Source organism: Scyliorhinus canicula, chromosome 17, assembly GCF_902713615.1.
Source record: "Scyliorhinus canicula chromosome 17, sScyCan1.1, whole genome shotgun sequence".
Lineage (NCBI taxonomy): Eukaryota > Metazoa > Chordata > Chondrichthyes > Carcharhiniformes > Scyliorhinidae > Scyliorhinus > Scyliorhinus canicula.
Window position 1 is genome coordinate 61,381,695 of NC_052162.1, and position 23,106 is coordinate 61,404,800.

The 23,106-nt window shown below is 42.9% G+C and overlaps 2 protein-coding genes across 2 annotated transcripts in view; one reads left to right on the plus strand and one right to left on the minus strand.

The window, feature by feature from the left end:
- Positions 1-6,086, plus strand: part of polr1d (RNA polymerase I and III subunit D) — a 32,995-nt gene extending 26,909 nt beyond the window's left edge. The window contains exon 5 of the mRNA XM_038774455.1: positions 5,953-6,086. Coding sequence (XP_038630383.1) covers positions 5,953-6,012 — 60 coding nt within the window. The 3' untranslated portion in view covers positions 6,013-6,086. The remainder of the gene's footprint in view (positions 1-5,952) is intronic.
- Positions 5,533-23,106, minus strand: part of LOC119951335 (endothelin receptor type B-like) — a 39,028-nt gene continuing 21,454 nt past the window's right edge. The window contains exons 4-8 of the mRNA XM_038774452.1: positions 16,788-16,992; positions 14,966-15,115; positions 13,991-14,124; positions 9,992-10,100; positions 5,533-8,418 (exon numbers count right to left, since the gene is read on the minus strand). Of these exons, the coding sequence (XP_038630380.1) occupies positions 8,272-8,418; positions 9,992-10,100; positions 13,991-14,124; positions 14,966-15,115; positions 16,788-16,992 (745 nt within the window). The 3' untranslated portion in view covers positions 5,533-8,271. The remainder of the gene's footprint in view (positions 8,419-9,991; positions 10,101-13,990; positions 14,125-14,965; positions 15,116-16,787; positions 16,993-23,106) is intronic.

Genomic DNA, 23,106 nt, shown 5'->3' on the forward strand with positions numbered 1-23,106 from the left:
TGTACCGGCCCTTCATCGACCCAATCCAATATAAAACCAACATATGCACACACACATTGTATGCTTATATCACTCCATAAATCCAATAGCAAAACCCAACCTGTGCAAGAAAACCTACGATTCGCACGTTCTGCCGCTTGGACCGATTATGCTTGTCATCCATCTTCGCCCGCAGCACCTTGCAGGTCTTTGGCCAATCAAGTCTGCTCTGCATTCAATCATGGCTGATATTTTTCCCATCCCCATTCTCCTGCCTTGTTCTCATAACCCCTGTTCCCCTTACTAATCAAGAACCTATCTATCTCTGTCTTAAAGACACTCAGTGACTTGGCCTCCACAGCTTGTGGCAAAGAGTTCCACAGATTCACCACCCTCTGGCTGAAGAAATTCCTCCTCATCTCAGTTTTAAAGGATTGTCCCTTCAGTCTGAGGCTGTGCCCTCGGGTTCTAGTTTTTCTTACAAGTGGAAACATTCTCTCCATCTCGGTCTCGAAGTATCGTGTAAGTTTCAGTAAGATCCCCCCTCATCCTTCTAAACTCCAACGAGTACAGACCGAGAGTCCTCAACTGCTCCTCATATGACAAGCTCTTCATTGCATGGCTCATTCTTGTGAACCTCCTCTGAACCCTTTCCAAGGCCAGCACATTGTTCCTTAGATACGGGCCCAAGACTGGTACAATACTCCAAATGGGATCTGACAAGAAACTTATACAGCCTCAGAAGTACATCCCTGCTCTGCATTCTAGCCCTCTGGGCATGAATACTAACATTGCATTTGCCTTCCTAACTGCCGACTGAGCCTCCACATTAATCTTCAGAGAATCTTCAACTAGGACTCCTGATCCCTTCTGTGTCTTTTCCCATTTCAAAAATAGTCTGGGCCTCCATTCTTCCCACCAAAGTGCATAACTTCACACTTTTCCACATTGTATTCCATCTGCCGCTTCTTTACCCACTCTCCTAGTCTGTCCAAGTCTTTCTGCAGCTCCCCTGCTTCCTCAATGCTACCTGTCCCTCTGCATATCTGTCTCCCAACATCACCATCTCTGCCTCCAATGACACAAGCCGGTCACTATAGTCTGACACCACCCTTTCCACCTTTTGGATCGTCGCAGCTTGCGACTCCAGCCGCTACTTTACCCAATCCAAAGTCCTGCAGAGAGAGGCTACTGCTCCCTCAATTGCATTGAACCAGCCCCCCTGCATCTCCTTTCGCTGTTGCTGAAACTTCCCCTTGATAAAGTTTATCAACAGTTTATCAACTGCTCAACTGCTCCACAGGCAATGTGGCAGACGATGACTTTTCTCCCCCACCATTTTTCCGACTGGTGCTGTGTCACATGTGTCCCCCAACTCCAAAGCTAGGGCTCTCACCAAGTTTTGCTGGGTGTGATACCCCATCAACATTCCACTCCCGGGGAGAAACCTCCACCATCCGCTCACTTTGCACCTTTCCCACAAAAATCACCCATTAACTGGGTAGAAAAGGCCAAAACCTACACCTCCAAGCAAGAGTCACCTTATGGGTGACCAATCAGCTTATGGCCGCCACCGGAAGTCCCCATATCGAGCTTCCTGAATGTTGTAGGAGCTTGGCCCTGGGGGTGGGGGGGATATTGATATGGCTAGTCTAGTCCAGTTCAGTTTCTGATCAATGGTAACCCCCCAGGATGTTGATTGGAGATGGTCATTGCCTAGCACTTGTGTGGCGTGAATGTTACGTATCTGGTTAATCATGAAAGCCTCACCTTCTCAGCCTTGCCCCTCGCCTGAGGTGTGGTGACCCTCGTGTTCAATCACGGCCAGTCAGCTTTCAAAGGGGCGTAACACCATTAATTATTGGTAAAACATCTTTAGGGGTTTTCTTTAGTTTTACTTACAAATTTTTTTTCCTGCCCTCTCTTTGGATTCCTTATTTCCTTTTCTACTTCATCTCTGCACTTCCTATACTCGTCTAGGCTATCTGCAATGCTTAAGTCTTTGTGCCTATCATACACTTTCTTTTTCTGTTTGGTCTTCCCCTATATTCCTCTGGTCAACCAGGGGGATCTCGATTTGGCAGTATCATTCTTATCTTTGATGGGGACATGCCTACTTTATACATTTAGGATCTCGCGTTTTAGCCACTGATTTATCCTCCGGCCAGTCCACCTCAGCCAAGTCCCTTCTCATTCCTGCAAAATCTGCCTTCCCTCCAGTTCAGAACATTTACTCCTGCCTTATCTCTGTCCTTTTCCATAGTAATACTAAATCGAACTGAATTGTGATCACTATCCCCGATATGGTCACCAACTGTCACTTCACCTATTTGTCCTTCTTTGTTTCCCAAGACTAGGTCTAGAATTGCAATTCCTCCCATTGGATTTGTCACTAATTGGTTGAAAAGATTTTCCTGGACAAACGCATGAATTTTTCTCCCTCCGTGAAAGTCTCTTACTTTATTACCCTCTTGTCCTTACAGGCAGAAATTTTGCCTGCATATTTGTTCTTCGATCTCCCTTTCACTATTTGAGAGTCTGTAGTATATTCCCAGTGTGTGACTGCCCCTTTTGTTATTTCTAAGCTCAACCCATAAAGCCTTGTTTGTTGACCCGTTTAGTATATCATCCCTTCTCACAAATGGAATTGATTCTTTGACCATTAGTGCTACTCCCCCTACTATTATTATCTCCCACTCTATTGTGTCTGAAGACTCTATAACTAGGGATATTGAGTTGCCATTTTTTGCCCCTCCTTTCGCCAGGTTTCCATTATAGCAATGACATCCTACTGCCATATGTCTACCTGTGCCCTTAACTCATCTATCTTGCATTGAAGTATAAACAGTTTAACCCTGTCAATTTCCCTTACTGAGCACTTTTTAAACTTTGCATCTCCTGTAATTCCAACTTTAACACTACATCTTTGACATCACCAGCTAACGTTCTACCTCCATTTTCCTGATCTGAATCTGACTTGTATGATCCTACTCCTGGGATCCCATCTTCCTGCCACACTAGTTTGAATGAAAGGATAAAACTGAAAACTCTGAATCTGGATGCATGTAGCATTCGAAGCAAAACAGGTGTACTAAGAGCACACATAGAAATAGATAAGTACAATTTGATGACCATTATGCAGACATGACTGCAGTAGGACTTGGACTGGCACCTGATTATTGAAGAGTACGGAATATTTAAGAAGGCTAGGTAGCGAGGACAAGGTGGAGGGGTGTTTAATTACAGTATTAGCACAATTGAGAGAGATGACCTGAGTTCAGGAAACCAGGATATAGAAATCGTTTGGGTAGAGATGAGAGATAGTAAAGGCAAGAAGTCACTGGCTGGAATCATGTACAGGCCCCCTAACAGTAACCATATGGAAAGGTAGAGCACAGGGGAGAAATAATTGGAACTTGTCAGAAAGGTATGGGGTAATCATGGGAGATTTTAATTTACATATAGGCAGGAAGCATCAGATGGGCAAAGATAGCCTAAATGAGGATCATTGAATGTTTTTGGGATAGTTTCTTAGAACAGGTGCTCTGGAGCAAACCAGTGACGGGCTATACTAGACCTGGCATTGTGCAACAAGATGGGGGTAATTAAAGATCTCAAAGTGAAGGCACCGCTAGGTAGCAGCGACGATTATATTTGAGTGAAATTTGCACTAAAGGAGACAGGAGTGGGTCTGAGACGTGGGCCACGATCTTCCCGAAAGGGAACAAAGTCCCCTAGCGCGTGTTTAACCGCATGTTTCCTGGCACTCAGAGTGCCGGGAAACACGTGGCTATTCAACACTACTCGTGTTGAATAAGGGGCCTAAACGGGGAATGCGCGATCGAAGCCGCACATAGCCCTGTTTTTTACAATGGGGAGCTCCGCTCGCCAAAACTCCCCATAGTAGCGAGAGATTGGGATGGCATTTTTAAATGGCGTGCCGATCTCCAAGGCCCACAAAAAAAATCCCCGACCTCCCCCAGCCTGAATGCAACATGGGAGGGTCCCCTGCACATCCCATCCCCAGCACACATAGTGGGCAACCCCGGCAAAATGTACCAGCTTGGCACCTTGGCAATGGCAACCTGGCACTGTGGCAGTGCCAGGGTACCCAGGTGGCACCAGAAATGCCAGGACCCCATCCTGCCCAAAGGTACCAAATGCGCTCGCCCAAAGTCCCCGGGACTAAGGGATTGAATCGTATCCTGAATGTCTCTGGTCATCCATGGTTCTCTGGGCTTGTTACCCCTTCCTATTATCCTACAGGGAACATGTTGGGCCTGTACCCTCTCTAGTTCCTTTTTGAACGCCTCCCACTGCTCTTCTGTAGATTTTCCCACAAGTAACTCTTTCCTTTCTACCGTGGCCAGATCCTGCTTTATTTTACTAAAATCTGCTCTCCCCCAATCCAAAGCCTTTTTTTGCAACTTGTCTATTTCTTTGTCCATAACAAACTTAAGTACCATGTTGTGGTCTCTATCACCAAAATGCTCCCCCACCAACACATCAACCACCTGCTCAGCTTCATTCCCCAGAATTAGGTCCAGCACTGCACCATCCCTTGTTAGACCCTCTACATATTAAGCTAAAATGTTCTCCTATATACATTTTACGAACTCCACTCCGTCTAAACCCTTAACATGATGATTATCCCAATTAATGTTGGGAAAGTTGAAATCACTTAATATAATTACCCTATTATTATTTTTATATCTTTGTGAATTGTGCAAGTATTTGCTCTTCAATTTCCTGCTGACTATGTGGGGGTCTATAATAAACCTAGTAATGTGGCCATCCCTTTTTTGTTCCGAAGCTCAACCCATAAAGCTTCAGTTGAAGCCCCCTCCAAGATATCATCTCTCCTGACTGCAGTTACTGATTCCTTAACTAATAATGCAATGCGATTCCCTGCAAAGGTCCCATTAGGTTGGAAGATAACAAATGTAAGTCCTTTACTCAAAAAGTGAGGGAGACTGAAAGCTGGAAACTATAGGCCAGCTAGCTTAACATCTGTCATAGAGAGAATGTTAAAAGCTACTATTAAATAAGTTATAACAGGGCACTTGGATAAGCTCAAGGTGATCAGGCAGAATCTACCTGGTTTTGTGAAAGGGAAATCATATTTATCAAATTTAGTGGCGTTCTTTAAGGAAGGAACCTATGCTGTGGATAATGGAGAACTCCTGTATGTACTATACTTCGACTTCAAGAAGACTATATGATAAAGTGCCACATAATAAGGTTATTACAGAAAGAAAAAGCTCATGGGTTGAGAGTGGGTAGAAGATTGGCTGGCTAATAGGAAGCAGAGATTTGGTGTAAATGGGTCTTTGGCAGGTTGGTAAGGTTGGCATCTGCATCTCCCAATCCCTATGAAGTGTTGACCATTCTGATGGTGGGGCTAAAACCACTGAAGTTGATAGTATCCTCATACCTAATCGTCCTAATTATATTCCACCTCCCCAGAGCAAAAAGAGCACCCAGAAAATGGTGTAAATTATCCCAAATGCCGTATTTTTGGGTGAGATGTAATCAAATATTGCCACAATAATCTTTCAAATTGAAGAAAAAGCTTGTTTTATTAAATTTACATTGAAAATACAGTATAATGAGAGAAGGTGTACATGTAGGGTAACCACAAATAGTTGAACCATGACTGTATTTGCAATACCTACACAGTATGAGAGTATGGGCGCGATCTACCGGCTTTTCACGCTGGCGGGATATTCCGGTCTCACACCAGCACACCGGTTTCCCGGCGATGAGAGGTGCAGTCACTAGGAAATCTCATTGACAACGGTGGGGTCAGTTAATCCCGCCCTATACCTTTTAACTACATCAGTTAGGAATTGATTATTCTTCCCAATTTGAATGCATCAGTACAGAGATATACTTTCACAGGACTGACAGCTTGTTGCAACACATTCTGTCTGAGTGTCCACAGTGCTGATTCTGATTAATTTCTTCTTTCAGGTCAGTATGAAGGAATATAAAGAGCAGCATAAACAGGAAGAAGCAATGGATCAATTGTGATAAGGCACAAGCATGTTTAATACTGTACATTTTATATATTTTGAAAAATAAACAGATTAAAAAATCAATTAAAATGAATTAGTTTAATGGTTTAAAATAACCCTCATGGAATTTCAACCACACCAATTGGATGCAGCAGATTCTCTGGATGAAAAGTAAGTAAATGTTTCAATAAAAGTAAATTACTGCAGATGCTGGAATCTGAAACAAAAACAGAAAATGCTGGACAATCTCAGCAGGTCTGACAGCATCTCTGGAGAGAGAATGCAGCTAATGTTTCCATGCCAGATGACTCTTTAAATGTTTAGTTTCCCAGGTTGATCTTCTTTTGGTTTAACTCCAGTTGTTAATTTGCAATTCCAAATACGTCGTGGGGGTTATATTTACTCAAGATTATATTTACTTCCATTTGGATTTTCCCATTTCTCTGCACTATGTTTCCTGTTAGACCCTGGCTACCTATAAACACACAACAGACATGCAGTGTAAGTTAACAGATGTAAAGGGATTTTTGTGTTTGCGTACCTTCTATCACTAGGCAAGGCCACTGTCAGCCAGTTAGTGGCACACGTGCTGGCAGCAAAAGGTTGACCATAAACACCTTCAAATTAGAAGATGCTGAGTGAAAAATAGCCAACCTCTTGAGGTCAAAAAACGTTTGGATGTTAAAATATGCTTTCTCTTACTGTTGGGAATGTGTCCCTCTTTCATTGCATCAGTAATACAGTGGGTGTGTAGTTCGACAGTATATATAATTAATTCTGCTTGACAAAGATAATTAACAAATTCAGGTTAATGTGGGTAAATTTGAATTTCATTGTGAGCAATGGTCTTTATTACCTGTTCCAGGTACCACTTTACACACTTACTCTTCCACTTCTGATTGACGTGTCCCCTTTTGGAGTAGCACACTGTGTACATAGTTTTCTTGGTGTCTGCGAACTATGACAGTTAGTTTCATTATTTAAGAATATGTTCTATTGAACTCTGAGTCTACCTTTTCGTTTAAATCCAAGGGATTTATCCATAATTTATCACAGGTAGCTGGTTTGTACGGTTAGTTTGTAATGTTTAACGCTAATTTTTTGAACATTGATTGCAAACGCAATGGCTGTTTTCTTAGTGAAAAATATGTTGTTTGTAAACCGATAGGATTGTTGACGTACATTTATCTAACTCTTAGAAGCAAAACACTGTGGATGCTGGAAATCTGAAATTAAAAACAGAAAATGCTGGTAACACTCAAGTCTGGCAGCATTCTGTGAAGAGAGCAACAGGCTGGCATTTTCAGGCTGTTTCCATTGGCGGAATCTTCTGGTCCCACTGATGGTGAACCCTAACCACAAGGTTCCCGGCGGAGGAGGCCCCATACAACAAGAAACCCCATTGACAACAGCAGACCCAGAAAATCTGTTGCTCTCTCCACAGATGCTGCCAGGCCTGCTGAGTTTATCCAGCATTTTTTGTTTTTAATTCTATATAATTCTTGCTATTCTTAATACAAAATATTCAGTGTAGGACTTGAGTAGAGTTTTCAGTAATAATATTCTGGTGCATAAAGTGATATGGGGCTGGTTTAGCACAGTGGGTTAAACAGCTGGCTTGTAATGCAGATCAAGGCAGCAGCGCGGGTTGAATTCCCGTACCGGCCTCCCCGACCAGGTGCCAGAATGTGGTGACTCGGGGCTTTCCACAGTAACTTCATTGAAGCATACTTGTGACAATAAGCGATTATTATTATTAACTGCACATATCCGTGCAACGCACAACTTTACAGGCAGCCATTAGGAAGGACAAAAAGGTTTCACTTCAAAAGTGGGCATATCTTCAACAGTGGGCATATATCTTCCAGGAGGAAGGGGATTGGTACATTGTTGCATCTACATATCTCTATGATTTCTTGGAAATTTAGCAATGCTTAAACTTATAGTGGTTAGAAATCTTTACTAAAATTAAGCTGATTTTCAGTTTCTTGTCATTCCAGGAAGGTTTCCGGCTTGTAGGATAACTATTCATATTTTAGTTTGATGTTCTCTTTGGTAAATAAACATTTAAATGGGTGACGAATGAAAGTAGTAGGTTGATACCGAAAAGTAGGGATCCTGAGAGAAAGCATTCGCTTTTCTCATGACTGAAAACATTCAAAGACTCGCACCTGCTCAGGATTTTCTGAAACATAATGCAATCGAGTTCAGATATGAGACCGATTTTCATGGCAGTGGAGGACCAGGAAGTGCTCTTCCACATTTTAAAAGCAGTTCACGATGAACTGTACTTGTTACTGAAACGTGAGCTGCTCCGATCCAGGCCATTTGCATGGCCATTGGCTTTCCACTTGACAACCGCCATTCTTTCATCCATTGGTGTACTCAGAGCTGGCCGCTGACACCAGCAACACAAGCATGACTGAATGGTAAATAGGAAAACAGATTAGTAGGAAATTAACAGACACAATCAGCCTTCTGCTATTCTATTCATAGGGACCTCTTATAATTATCTCTTCAGGGCTTGAGTGACACTAGAAATTATTGAATAGGGAATCAATCCAATCTGTACCTGGTAACAATTTGCACTCACATGGCACCATTGATGTAAAAAAGTCTTTAAAGCATTTCACAGAGAGTAAGGGTATAAACGCAGTCATGGAGGGAGAGACTAGGAGGTGACGTAGCTGAACATTTACATTCTGAGAAGGTTTTCACAGCTGTAGAGCAGTGGAGACATAGAAAAAGTTGGGAAGGAAGTTTGAAAGAGTAGGGTCAATTTGACATGGCTCTGTCACCAATGGTGGCATGAAGGGTGGGGCGGTGCACTAAAACCTAGAGTACTGCATCTGGCAGGGAATTATACAATTGTATGAAGTTGTCGAGATAGGGATTTGACAACACGAATGAGCATTTTAAACAATACGTTGGGTACAAGGGAGCCAATGTAGGTCACAGTCTGAAGAGAGGGAGTTATATGGAACAGAAATATAGGTGGTTGTGTTTTAAACAAATTGGAATTGATGTAGGGTTGAAGATGAGTGCAATTTAATAAGTGAATGGTCGCAGCGATGTTATGGGGTGAGGGAGTTGAAAGTGAATTGATTGAACATGCGGGACAATTGTTTTACAGGGTTGTGGTAAGGGAGGGAGATGCGGATATAAATGGAGCTGAGGAAGTGGACAGAAATTGGTCTTGTTTTCTGGGAAACGGGATAGGATATGGTGAGATCAGGGTATGGCTTTGGGTTGAGGATGCAGAAGCTATATGTAGAGTAAGAATAATCAAGGTTAAGAAGTAGAGAAATCGAATGACAGTATACAAAGTAAATTAGAGTAGAATTTGAAATCAGCAAGACTGAAGGGTTATTTTGATGGACATCTCATTGAAAGCCAGCCTCGAGCTTGGGATGGCTGTACACGGCAAACATATTGAATAGAAGACATTGAGGTGCTTAATGGAGAAATTGGTGTTGGATGATTAGGAGAGAGAAAAGTCTGACTTAGCAATAGGAGGGATTGATCAGTGGTTTGGTGGGGGAAGGGGTGGTAGGGTAGGTGAAGGTGATGGAATGTATTTCCAGGCAAAAAGTCCTTGATGTGACGGAAGGAAAAATGTGCTTTCAACTGAAGTCGAAATGTCAAATTCATCCATAAGGGCCATCTACATTCTCAAGGTCAAATATGAAGTGAGGCTGTGATTGGTTATCTTGTCAATGTAAAACCACTTTTATAGTGCTATATATCAGGTGTAATGTACCACAGCAAATGTTAATTGTCATTTTTAAAAAGTTCCTGATTTTATTTGAGCTGCTGAATGGATTTTGAACACTTTCAGTGAAGTGAGGTCTTGTCACATGAATCCATATATCTGGTGGCAAAGCTTTGAAGCTGGTCGCTCCCTGCCATCCTCTTGATGGATGACAAGAAACTGCATAGAAAATAAAATGAAATTTGAAACTATTTGGACATTTGTGTTCAAAATTCAAACTTACCTTGAAGCAGTTCTTGAATTTTTGACTAACAAAATACAATGCCACTGGGTTTATGCATGAGTTGAGAGAAGCCATATTAATCCCAATATAATCCAGTACCAGAAGAAAGCTGAATAGAAACAACATAAAAATCAACGGTGTTATAAGTTAAATTGTGCTTTTGTTGTTAACGATTGAACATTTTTTATTTACCGAGCACATTGTAGTGGGTGGTTATTGTAGTGAATGAAAAGTCCCGAAAAGGTGAGTCAAAAGTAGTTTATTTCCTACTCACAGCTAGGAAATAGAATCATAGAATCCCTACAGTGCAGAAGGAGGCCATTCAGCCCATCGCGTCTGTGCCGACCCTTCGAAAGACCAATCCCCTGACCTATTCCAGCGACCCCACCCTAAGTACAATAACTAAGTAACAGTCCAAGTACCAGCCAGGACAGTCCTGAGGTGCCGTCTCCTTCCTGGGTCAGTGTTTATCTCGGCAAATTAACGAGCCCGCTGATGGGCCTCCGCTCCTTGGTAGGGAGCTCGTATTCCACGAGCCTTACGAGGAGATTAATTGGGCCGCCCCTGTGAGTCTCGTGGGGGTTATAACAGTGACTGTGGGCTTTCTCTGCATCATTTATTCACCACCTGTTTTCTAATTAATGAAATTATAGTCATAATGTTAACCCACTGTTCTCCCATCTGGGAAGTGTGTTCCAATTAACTTTAAAGGCAAGGAATGAAAACCTCTTTGGCAGTTGTGAAAGTCTGATATTAAATGATTATGGGATAAACCTTTTGCAAATCTTATGGCTGAAAGTACACAACATAAGATTCATCTTTCCACCCCCGAACCTTAATTTTCCTACCAACTTAATCTCTTTCATGGGGTCAAATTCAGTTGTTTTTGCTGCTCTTATCTTATTGATTTAAGAATTTGAATGATCTGATGTTTCTATTTTTCTGCAAGACGAGTAAGAGAGTGGCCACAATAATTCCAAATGTTATCTGGCTACAGCTTTATTAATTGTCCATTGCTTCTCTGGCATGTGCTACTTGATTCAGTTAAAGATGTAAATGTTCAATTTGATTTGGACATTGTTGCTACAAAATGCGTACCGTAAAGTCTTAAAGAGGTGCATTACCATGTTTCTATTGAACCGAGACCAGTGATGGACAACCTAGGCTAGTGAGTAGGCTGCATAAGTGGACCTCCTTCCCCTCCGTGGCCACAAAATTGTTCACGAGCAAATTGCTTGTTCACGAACCATAACCCATGAATGAGATGAAATGCATTTAATGCATGCTGAATATTTCATAATGAGTTATAGAAAATGCTTAATCATTTATATATTAATAGAACTATGATCAACTTTAAATGGTAATAACAAAATAAATGTTTCTACTTTGGATGCAGAGGGAGCGCACGGCTCTCAGTCAATGTTGTGGCAATCAGCATGCACCTCACCTCACTTGACTGTGCTCTGTGAATATTAATTCAGTCATAGCGGTAGGAAAAAACTATGCAGATGAAAGTCAGCGGAATGTTGCAACCCTGCATGTGAGCAACGGTCAACAAAATGTCTTGTGGGCCACACTCGGAACCCAGATGGGCTGCATGTGGCCCCAGGTCGCAGATTGCCCACCAATGACCTGGGCTGTTCGAGACGATACAACTGTCCTCATCTCTCAAACATGTAGATTGAGTAGGCAAGATAGTCGTCCAAGTATGGCTGATAATACGGGCAAGTACAAGTACGGGCAGCAGGGTAGCATAGTGGTTAGCACTATGGCTTCACAGCGCCAGGGTCCCAGGTTCGATTTCTGGCTTGGGTCACTCTATGTGGTGTCTGCATGTTCTTTCCGTGTCTGCGTGTGTTTCCTCCAAGTTCTGCGGTTTCCTTCTACAAGTCCCGAAAGACAAGCTATTCGGTAATTTGGACATTCTGAATTCTACTTCTGTGTACCCGAACAGGCGCCAGAATGTGGCGATTAGGGGCTTTTTACAGTAACTTTATGTCAGTGTTAATGTAAGCCTACTTAACATAGAACAGTACAGCACAGAACAGGCCTTTCGGCCCTTGATGTTATGCCGAACATTGTCCGAAACCAAGATTAAGCTATCCCACTCTCTGTCATTCTGGTGTGCTCCATGTGCCTATCCAATAACTGCTTGAAAGTTCCTAAAGTGTCTGACTCCACTATCACAGCAGGCAGTCTATTCCATCCCCTAACCACTCTGAGTAAAGAACCTACCTCGGATATCCCTCCTATATCTCCCACCCTGAATCTTATAGTTATGCCCCCTTGTAACAGCTACATTCACCTGAGGAAATAATCTCTGAACGTCCACTCTATCTATCCCCCTCATCATCTTATAAACCTCCTCCACTCCAAAGAGAAAAGCCCTAGCTCCCTCAACTTTTCCTCATAAGACCTATCCTGCAAACCAGGCAGCATCCTGGTAAATCTCCTTTGCACCCTTTCCAATGCTTCCACATCCTTCCTATAATGAGGTGACCAGAACTGCACACAATACTCCAAATGTGGTCTCACCAGGGTCATGTATAGTTGCAGCATTACCCCACGGCTCTTAAACTCAAGCCCTCTGTTAATAAACGCTAACACACTATAAGCCTTCTTCACGGCTGTATCCACTTGAGTGGCAACCTTCAGAGATCTGTGGACATGAACCCCAAGATCTCTCTGTTCTTCCACATTCCTTAGAACCCTGCCGTTGACTCTGTAATCCGCATTCAAATTTTTTCTACCAAAATGAATCACCTCGCACTTATCAGGGTTAAACTCCATCTGCCATTTTTCGGCCCAGCTCTGCATCCTATCAATGTCTCTTTGCAGCCTACAACAGCCCTCCACCTCATCCACTACTCCACCAATCTTGGTGTCATCAGCAAATTTACTGACCCATCCTTCACTCCTCTCCTCCAAGTTGTTGATAAAAATCACAAATAGCAGAGGACCCAGCACTGATCCCTGTGGTACACCGCTGATAACTGGTCTCCAGTCTGAAAATTTTCCATCCACCACCACCTTCTGCCTTCTATGTGATTGTGACAATAAAGATTATTATTTATTATGATTAATATGATTGCAACCACCATTGTGTGGTGTACATTAAGCATTGTCTTCCTATTTTATTGGATGTAGAAAAGCCTGCTCTGTGCTTATGCCTTATATACTGGACATTGAATTTGTTCTTCCAATGTTTGTAAACAATAAACACATTGTTAGCCCATGTCAGTAATTTGCAGATGCACTGGATTGGTAAATCCCTGGCCTTGGGTTCTGGTGAGGAGAAGATTAAAAATTGGAGACAGGAATACAGACAGACAGGTCCAGCCAAGGATGTGTGAAGTTCAGAATGCAGGAGAAGTAGTTGGGAGTTATTTTGTTTAATACTAGCATGATGACCCATTAATGTGGTATTTTCAGATTTTGTAACATGTATAAAGACATGTTACTGTTACAGTGATTTATATGTGTTTGGCAACATAAGGAGGGTGGACACCTAAGGTATACTCTGGCTCAGGGACCAATGGAGTTTGAGGAAAGTGGAATCATGTAAATGGGGAGTTCTAACAAACCGTACTAGGGTCAATACTGGAAGGCATGGCAAGTGCAGTTCCCACTTGGCTGCCAAGGCTATGGTCCACGGTCCCAAACTATTATTTTCTGAAGTGCACAAGCACCCCTTCCTTGCAGATTTAAATACTTTCAATGTTTGAAGAATATTTTTCTGTCCTATTTTATTTGCAGGTGCAACATTTTTCTTTGGGGCTGGTTCGCTGAGTTGACAAGATGGCTAGAATGTGGTTCAGCATTATGCCAATGGCTGAGGTATCCTTAGAGCCTGCCCCATGGTAAAATCATGGCATAAGTTATGGTTTGGTGATCCTGCTATACTTGAACTGAGGGGTGCAAGTGAAGAACCAAGATCTATAGTGTGGGACACCACAAAAGAGAAGCAAATGCATCTTTTAAAATATACCAGAAACTTACCTGAGCAGTTCACATCTGTTGGGGTCTTGTTCATCATAAATCGTTTTCTTCAGGATTCTGCTTAAGTGCAGTGGGAGCCAACACATAGCAAAGACAACCACCAGACAGAAGACTGTCTTAGCCACTTCACGTCGCTGAGAAAAGTTATGAAACTGCATGAGTATTTCTCCATGCATATTAAGTCTATTTATTGCTCTAACAGAATAACTAAGATCATCTTGGTAAGATTGTGTTGGTATTTGAACAAATAGTAATTTGATAAATACAAGTTATAAAATGTTTCCTTCTATGGAAGGGGAAGCCCAGTTAATGCTAGTCTCAATTACTCTCTGAGCTATCATGGCCAGTGCATCTTTGTACTGAGCAGATGCTTTTGGCTTGTGTGAGATAGAGCTTAAGAGTGGAGGAGTTTTGTGGCATTGACTTAACCTTTTACTTAATTGTACAGTTGGACCTGTTTCGACAATGTTCTTAGTTTAATAGCTGCTGAGGATGATTCTGGGATAGTACAAATAATTGCCTCCCTTCTAATAGATTCAAGACATTGTCTGTAGTCCATGCTGTGCCTGATGAAACTTTATTTATTACATTGACATTGGCCAAAGGAAGCTGAAGTATATATAATGGATCATGGTATCAATTGCATCAAGTTAACGTTGAACAGAGGTTTTTGGACTTTAAATTAAAAACATAAAATTCTGGAAAAATTTAGATCTGGCAGCATTAGTGGGGAGAGAAACAGAATTAACATTTCCATTAACCATTTCTCCCTCCACAGATCTTGCCAGACCTGCTGAGTTCTTCCAGCTTTTTCTGCCTTTATTTCCGATGTCCAGAAACCACAGTATTTTGCTTTTCTTTGCAGACTAAATTTGTCAAGACTTTGAGACATTATTTCAGAGTGTCAGCTTACTTTTCTATTGTCTGGATAGTTTTTACATGTATTTATTTATCTATGTGTTGCAGATGTCTTACCTGTTTTATATGATCATTGAGAGCGATTTGCATCCCAATCCTCCTGCTCAGCATCTCGCAAGTCATTAGAGTGTAGAATATACCAGTACAAGCCAGAGGCAGGCAGAAGTAAAAGCCAAACAGCCACCAATCCTTCACATTCTTGTAGAACTGTACAAAAACAGTCCCCAAGGTATGAGCTTATAATCGACAAACAACAGCTACCTAAGCTCCACTATCCACAAGGTAACACAGACTACTTTTACATTAAAGAAAAAGTAAATTTGAAAGCTAATTTTGAAAGAAATCCTCATACTGTATGGCAGTTTTTATTAGACATAAGTTAGGAACTGCCAGGTCCTTTACAGACAGACACAAGTATGTACGATAGTAAATATGATGAGCTACATTCTCACTGAGGAACGTCAGGATCTCATCTGAGCATTTCGGACTCATTTTACATATCTTCTACTTTGGTTTAATAAAATGCTTAATAAAAGATAAAATACTATATAAATTTCATAGAATTTACAGTGCAGGAGGCGGCCATTCGGCCCATTGAGTATGCACCGGCCCTTACAAAGAGCACCCTACTCAAGCCCATGTCTATACCCTATCCCCATAACCCAGTAACCCCCACTTAATATTTTTGGACACTAAGGGCAAATTAACATGGCCAATCCACCTAACTTGCACATCTTTGGACTGTGGGAGGAAACCGGAGGACCCGGAGGAAACACACGCAGACACAGGGAGAACGTGCAGACTCCGCGCAGACAGTGACCCAAGCCGGGAATCGAACCTGGGACCCTGGAGCTGTGAAGGAACTGTGCTAACCACTATGCTACTGTGCTGCCCATAAAGTGAGAAGTTGGGCGATCCCAACTAGGGAAGAAAGAAATCGAATACAAAACCAAGCTACCTGGATTGGAATTGCATTAGTGCACTTGTCCCCACACTGTCTAAATCAGGCTTATGTTTTAATTACTTCTTCTTTGAAGTAAGATTCAGTAGTTCCTTGTGTCTGGACTGGAGTTGGGCTTGGACATGTCACAAGAATTCAGATTACAACTCTGTTCAGAGTGCCTTAATTTTCAATAAAACAACCTACCAAATGGGAGTTGTGATTAAAAGAAAGACTTGCAAATGGTACAATGTCAATTCAGTACTTTATGAAATGTAGCCATTGTTATACAAGGTGGCAGCCATTTGGAAAAACAAAGCAAGGTCCCAGAAGCCCTAACCTTGTCCATAATTTGCCAGGTGAGAGGAAATGCCAACGAGGCTCCATAATGTTAAGATATGCAGGGCCTCCATGTCCCCAGCCTTGCCAGGTTTTTCAGTCAATTACAACGTTCCAAGCTGCTGGTTAATATTGGGGCACATTTCCCTGGGCTAGAGCTGTGTTACCATTATTTCTTTACCAGGACCTCCATTCAGAACCTCTCCATTCCATTCTTCATTTCACATTCTTTTGATATTTGATTTGATTTATTTATTGTCACATGTACCAAAGTACAGTGAAAAGTATTTTTCTGCGCCTAAGCAAACATACACAGTCGCCAAAAAAATGTAGACAGTTACAGTGATGGCGAAAAAGTACACAGTACATTGACAAATAAGTAATTAGTTACACTATGGAACAAGGGCAAAATAACAAAGCAGATGCGACATAAGCAAAAGCAGCTGTAAATTGCAACTAACTGAACAAAGTTGTCTTAATTCTTCACATCCAGTCCAAATTGAATTGTCATTTCTAAATGTTTAATTGTCCTGTCAGTCTTGTCCCATGTTGTTTAAAAATGAATAAAAAGGCTTGGAAGAATTGTACATTGATACATACCTCCATGAATACTGATGGCTTGGTTAGGTGGAGCAGACACACTTTCAGGTCTTCACCTCGATATTTAATTGAGAACATATCAAACCCTATAGCTTCTGGAATTGCCAAAACAATCGAGATTACCCAAATGGATGTTACTTCCACTGCTTTTCTCAAGGGAATCCCAATCCCTTGGATGCGGCTCCAAGAGGCGACCGCCCGGTACCTGCAAAGAAGGTTATGAGTAAAAAAAAAAGACTTCTCGTTAAAACATTTTAATTGTTATGAAATATATTCATAAAGACAGTTATGATGCTCAGTCATTTTGCGATGGATCTGCTCCCTCATGATCATTTCAAGCACATCAGAATGCTTCTGATAACGGTGCCAAGATAGTGGATGTCATTAACTGGATTTTGAAACATACTAGTTGCTTTCCCATGATGCTTCTCATGAACAAAATAAATTGTGCCTTCATGTAATTGTAAGGTTGATTTTCTAATGTGACATTTGGCGCGCGACACACAAAAACTGGGTAGACCGAGTACTCGCTGGACTCCCAATTCTATAATAGAAAGTTATTTGGTCATCTGCAAGGCAGCATGTGTAGTGTACCCTGATCTTGTGTTGCCAAATGAATACAAACGCATGAGAATTTTACCTGTAAAGAAGTCCCTGCGCAGTTTGGAGCTTCAGCTCTTGATTCACTGAATAGACACGCTTCTATTTTCAGAACGGAGTCCTAGCCAGCTCACCCCTTCTTGATCGTTGCATCCTAATAATTTTGATAACATCCTTGTAAACCTTTTCTGCACTTTCATCAGTGCTTGAATTTCTATTGTATCCTGGAGTCCACAATCATGCTCAGTAGAGTGTGTGACCTCACCAAGCTTCTGTATGAACTTAACACTACCTTTCTGCCTCTAGGTCATGAAGTGCCTGTTAATAACCCTCAGTGTCTGTATTGGCTGGTTGTTTCTCTTTGATATATGGTTGATATATGATATATGCTGGCAGGGTTATCTTGATGGCAGGTCTTCATCTAACTTTCTTCCTATGATTCCCCAGGAATGCCCCTTGTAGTTGATCAGGGGACCTGCATGGTATAATGACTTTGCCTACAGCAACAATAATAACATGCATTTATATAGCACCTATAATGTAACAGCAACCAAGGTGCTGCATAAGGGCATTACAGCAGCACAATTTGACACTGACTCATAAGTGCCACTATTTGGGCAGATAACTAAAAGGTTGGTCAAAGAGGTAGGTTTTAATAAACCCACCTTAAAGAAAGATGAGATGTAATGGGAAGAGAGGTTTAGGGGAAGAATTCTAGAGCTTAACATCTTGGCAGCTGAAGGCCTACAAACTAATGGTAGAGTAATTGAAATCAGGGATACTCAAGAGGAGCACCGATACCTTGGACATTGTGGGTTTGCAGAGATTACAAAGATGGGGAGGGCCATGAAAATTTGAAAACAATGATTAAAAAAATTGAAATCAAGATGTTGCCTGCTTTGACCAGGACCCAATGCATGTCAACGAGCGTAGTGGTAATAAGTGAATGAAACTTGGTGCAAAGAAGGATACAAGCTACAGAAATTTGAACAACCTCAAGCCTTTGGAAGGTAGGTAGAATGTGGGAGGCTCGCTAGGAGGATGTTACAATAGTCAAGTCTAGAGGTAACAAAGACATGGATGAAGGATTTCAGTGGCAGATGATCTGAAGCAGGGTCAGAGTTGGGCAATGTTACAGAGATGGAAGTAGATGGTGTTAGTGATGGCACAAATATGTGGCTGATAGCTCACTTGGGGGCAAATATGACAGCAAGTGTGATAAGCCTCGTTCCGCCTCAGATAGTTGCCGAGCAGAAGGATGGACTCAATAAATAGGGAACAGATTTCAGAGTGGAAACTGAAGACAACGGGTGGAACTTTATCATTTTTACACCAAGTGCTGGCTCAGGAGAGAAAACTGGCATGTAGCTTGCCGGCTACACAGCTGGCATTTCTCGCCAGGTAATCCAGCACTGGTGAAAAAAAAGTGGAGATGTGACCCACGTCGTCACACTCCATCATAAGGTCAGAATTGGGGCTATGTGCTCATAATTGCACAATGTTCAGTTACATTTTTAACTCCTCAGATAATGAAGTAGTCCATGCTTGTATGAAGCTTGATCTGGACAACATTCAAGCTTGGGTTGGTAAGTGGCAAGTATCAATTGTACCACAGAAATGTCAGGCAATCCCCATCTCCAACAACAGAGTTTATTCACCTCTGCTTGATACTCAATCACTTTATTATTGTAGAATCCTTCAATATAACATCTGGGAGTTGCCATATAAACTTATCTGGAGCTGCCATATAAATGGCTAGAAGTACAGGTCAGAAGCTTGTTTTTTATGGTGAGTCACTCAACTCCTGACTCCCCAAAGTCTGTCCGTCATCTACAAGGCACAAGTCAGGAGTACGATGGGAGTACTCTCCACTTGTCTGGATGAGTGCAGCTCCAATAACATTTAAGAAGTTTGATGCCATTCGAGACAAAGCAGCTCACTTGATTGATGCCCCATACACCATTGGCACACAATGACAACAGCGTGTGCCATCTACAAGTCACACTGTAGTAACTTGCCAAGGCTTCTTAGACACCATCTCCCAAGTCTGCGAGCTCTACCACAAGAGAAGTGAGGGAAACAGAGACATGGGTCGAAATTTTTGTTCCAGAGTTGGGGGGCACAGAAATTGGAAATTTCTTAATTTCGCAGACATGACTGGAGAAAGTGACCAGAAAGGTCACCATTTGGTTCCTGGGGGTGATAGCTGGAATCAGACCTGCTGCCCCAGGGAAGGGTTCAGAGGCAAGCTGCGCAAAAGACCTGCCTCTGTGCTCCGGGACTTCATCCGAGCTCAAAAAAAGTATTAAAACAATAAACATCACTCTGCAGTCTGAGAGGAAGAAGCTGGAATCAGATGTAACGGTATTGCAATTAAATAAGGGTAACTACAAAGAGGGAGGAGCTGGCCAGAGTTGATCAGAAAGGGAGCCAAGCAAGGAAGACAGTGGACCAGCAATGGCAGGAGTTTTGGGGGTTATGAGAGAGGCACAGCAGAAATTCATCCCAAGGAGGAGGAAACATGCTAAGGGGAGGACGATGCATCCATGGCTGAAGAGGGAAGTCAAGGACAGCATAAAAGCAAAAGAAAAAGCATATAAAGTGATGAGGATTAAGTGGAAGCCAGAAGATTGGGAAGCCTTTAAAAGCAAGCAGAGGGCAACTAAACAAGCAATAAGGGGGGAGAAGATGAAATATGAGTGTAAGCTAGCTAGTAATATAAAAGAAGATAGGAGGAGTTTTTTTCAATATATAGAAGGTAAGAGAAAAGCAAAAATAGACATTGGACCACTGGAAAATGAGGCTGGAGAAGTAATAATAGGAAACAAAAAAATGGCAGAGGAACCGAACAGTTATTTTGCATCAGTCTTCACAGTGGAAGACATCAGTGGGATGCCAGAGCTCTGGGAGAATCGGGGGCACAGATGAGTGTAGTGGTCATCACTAAGGAGAAAGTTCTGGGGAAACTGAAAGGTCTGAAGGTGGATAAATCACCTGGACCGGATGGACTACACCCCAGGGTTCTAAAAGAGATAGCTGAGGAGATTATGGAGGCATTGGTGGTGATCTTTCAGGAATCACTGGAGGCGGGAGGAGTCCCAAAGGACAGTTTAGTTTAGACGGGCAGCATGGTCGGCACAGGCTTGGAGGGCCGAAGGGCCTGTTCCTGTGATGTACTTTTCTTTGTTCTTTCTTTGTTCTTTGACTGGAAAGTGGCTAATGTAACACCCCTGTTTAAGAAGGGAGGGCGGCAGAAGATGGGAAATTATAAGCCGGTTAGCCTGACTTCGGTCATTGATAAGATTTTAGAGTCTGTTATTAAAGATGAGATTGCGGAGTACTTGGAGGTGCATGATAAAGTAGGACTGAGTCAGCACGGTTTTGTCAAGGGGAGTCATGTCTGACAAATCTGTTAGAGTTCTTTGAGGCGCTAACAAGGAAGTTAGACAAAGGAGAACCAGGGGACGTGATTTATTTACATTTCCAGAAGGCCTTTGACAAGGTGCCGCATAGGAGACTGTTAAATAGGTTATGGGCCCATGGTGTTAAGGATAAGATCCTGGCAATGGATAGAGGATTGGCTAACCGGCAGAGAGTGGGGATAAAGGGGTCTTTTTCAGGATGGCAGTCGGTGGCTAGTGGTGTGCCTCAGGGGTCGGTGCTGGGACCACAACTTTTCACAATATACATTAACGATCTGGAAGAAGAAACTGAAGACACTGTTGCTAAGTTTGCAGATGATACATAGTTATGCAGAAGGACAGGTAGTATTGAAGAAGCAGGGGGGCTGCAGAAGGACTTGGATAGGCTAGGAGAGTAGGCAAAGAAGTGGCAGATGAAATACAATGTGGAAAAGTGTGAGGTTATGCACTTTGGAAGGAGGAGTGGAGGCATAGACTATTTTCTAAATGGGAAAGGCTTAGCAAATCAGAAGCACAAAGAGACTTAGGAGTCATTGTTCAAGATTCTCTTAAGGTTAACGTGCAGGTTCATTCGGCAGTTAGGAAGGCAAATGCAATGTTAGCATTCATGTCGAGAAGGCTAGAATACAAGAGCAGGGATGTACTTCTGAGGCTGTATAAGGCTCTGGTCAGACCTCATTTGGTGTATTGTGAGCAGTTTTGGGCCCTGTATCTAAGGAAGGATGTGCTGGTCTTGGAAAGGGTCCAGAGGAGGTTCACAAGAATGACCCCTGGATTGAAGAGCTTGTCATATGAAGAACGGTTGATGACTCTGGGTCTGTACTCATTGGAGTTTCGAAGGAAACTTAATGGACACTGCGAGGCCTAGATAGAGTGGACGCGGAGAGGATGTTTCCACTTGTAGGATAAACTAGAACCAGAGGACACAATCTCAGACTAAAGGGATGATCCTTTAAAACAGAGATGAGGAGGAATTTCTTCAGCCAGACGGTGGCGAATCTGTGGAACACTTTGCCGCAGAAGGATGTGAAGGCCAAATCACTGAGTGTATTTAAGACAGAAATAGATAGGTTCTTGATTAATAAGGGGGTCAGGGGTTTGGAGAGAAGGTAGGAGAATGAGGATGAGAAGAATATCAGCCATGATTGAATGATGGAGCAGACTTGATGGGCCGAGTGGCCTAATTCTGCTCCTATTTCTTATGGTCTCATTTCTCTAGCCCTCTCCTCTCCCCACACAGCCTCCATGGCCCCTCATAACCTCCATGCCAGCATATACCTCTCTACTCAGCCCCATGGCACTTTATAACCCCTATGCCAGTTTGGTGCCAGCTCATCTCAACCCATGCCCCCCACTCCGTCCTTTGGCCTTACATCCTCCATGCCAATTCACCCAGTGCCCATCACAGGCAAACCTCAGGACACATGCTGAGATGAAATAGAACAAAGAACAATACATCACAGGAACAGGCCCTTCAGCCCTCCAAGCCTGTACTGCTCATGATACCACCCTGGGCCAAAACACTCAGCACTTCCTAGTGACCTATATCTCCACATTCATCCAATCCATGTATTTGTCGAGATGCCTTTTGAGCACCGTTAATGTATCTGCTTCTGCAACCTTCCCTGGCAACGCGTTCCAGGCACTCATCACCCTCTGTGTAAAATACCTGCCTCGCACATCTCCTCGAAATGAAATAACATTTTGAAAGTGTCGATTGATGAATTCACTATTTAAAAAAAACTCTCGTTGATGAAAATCCATTCACTACATATGACTTCCTTCAGTTATTTTAATCCCTTAAAAAACAAGCATTTATAATCATAGCCCCATTTCAAAGAATTTATAAGCACTTGGAGCTGTCAGTCAAACTGTGAATTGACAGACACTTCACTGTGATAAAGATAAGGGGCGTGATTCTGCGGGAATCGGCGGGGCGGGTAACTCCGGCGCGAAGGGGTGGCGTGAACCTCTCCGGCGTCAGGCCGCCCCGAAGGTTCGGAATCCTCCGCTCCTTCAGGGGCTAGGCCGGCACCAGAGTGGTTTGCGCCCCACCGGCCGGTGCGGAAGGGGCTTGGCGCCACGCCAACCAGCGGCGAAGGGCCTCCGCCAGCTAACGCGAGTTGGCGCATGCACGGGAGCACCAGCATGTGCTGGAGGCATGCCAGCACATGCGCAGGGGTGGTTCATCTCCGCATCGGCCATCGCGGAGGAATAGCAGCCGACACGGAGGACTAGAGTGCCCCCACGGCACAGGCCCGCCCGCGGATCAGTGAGCCCCGATCGTGGGCCAGGCC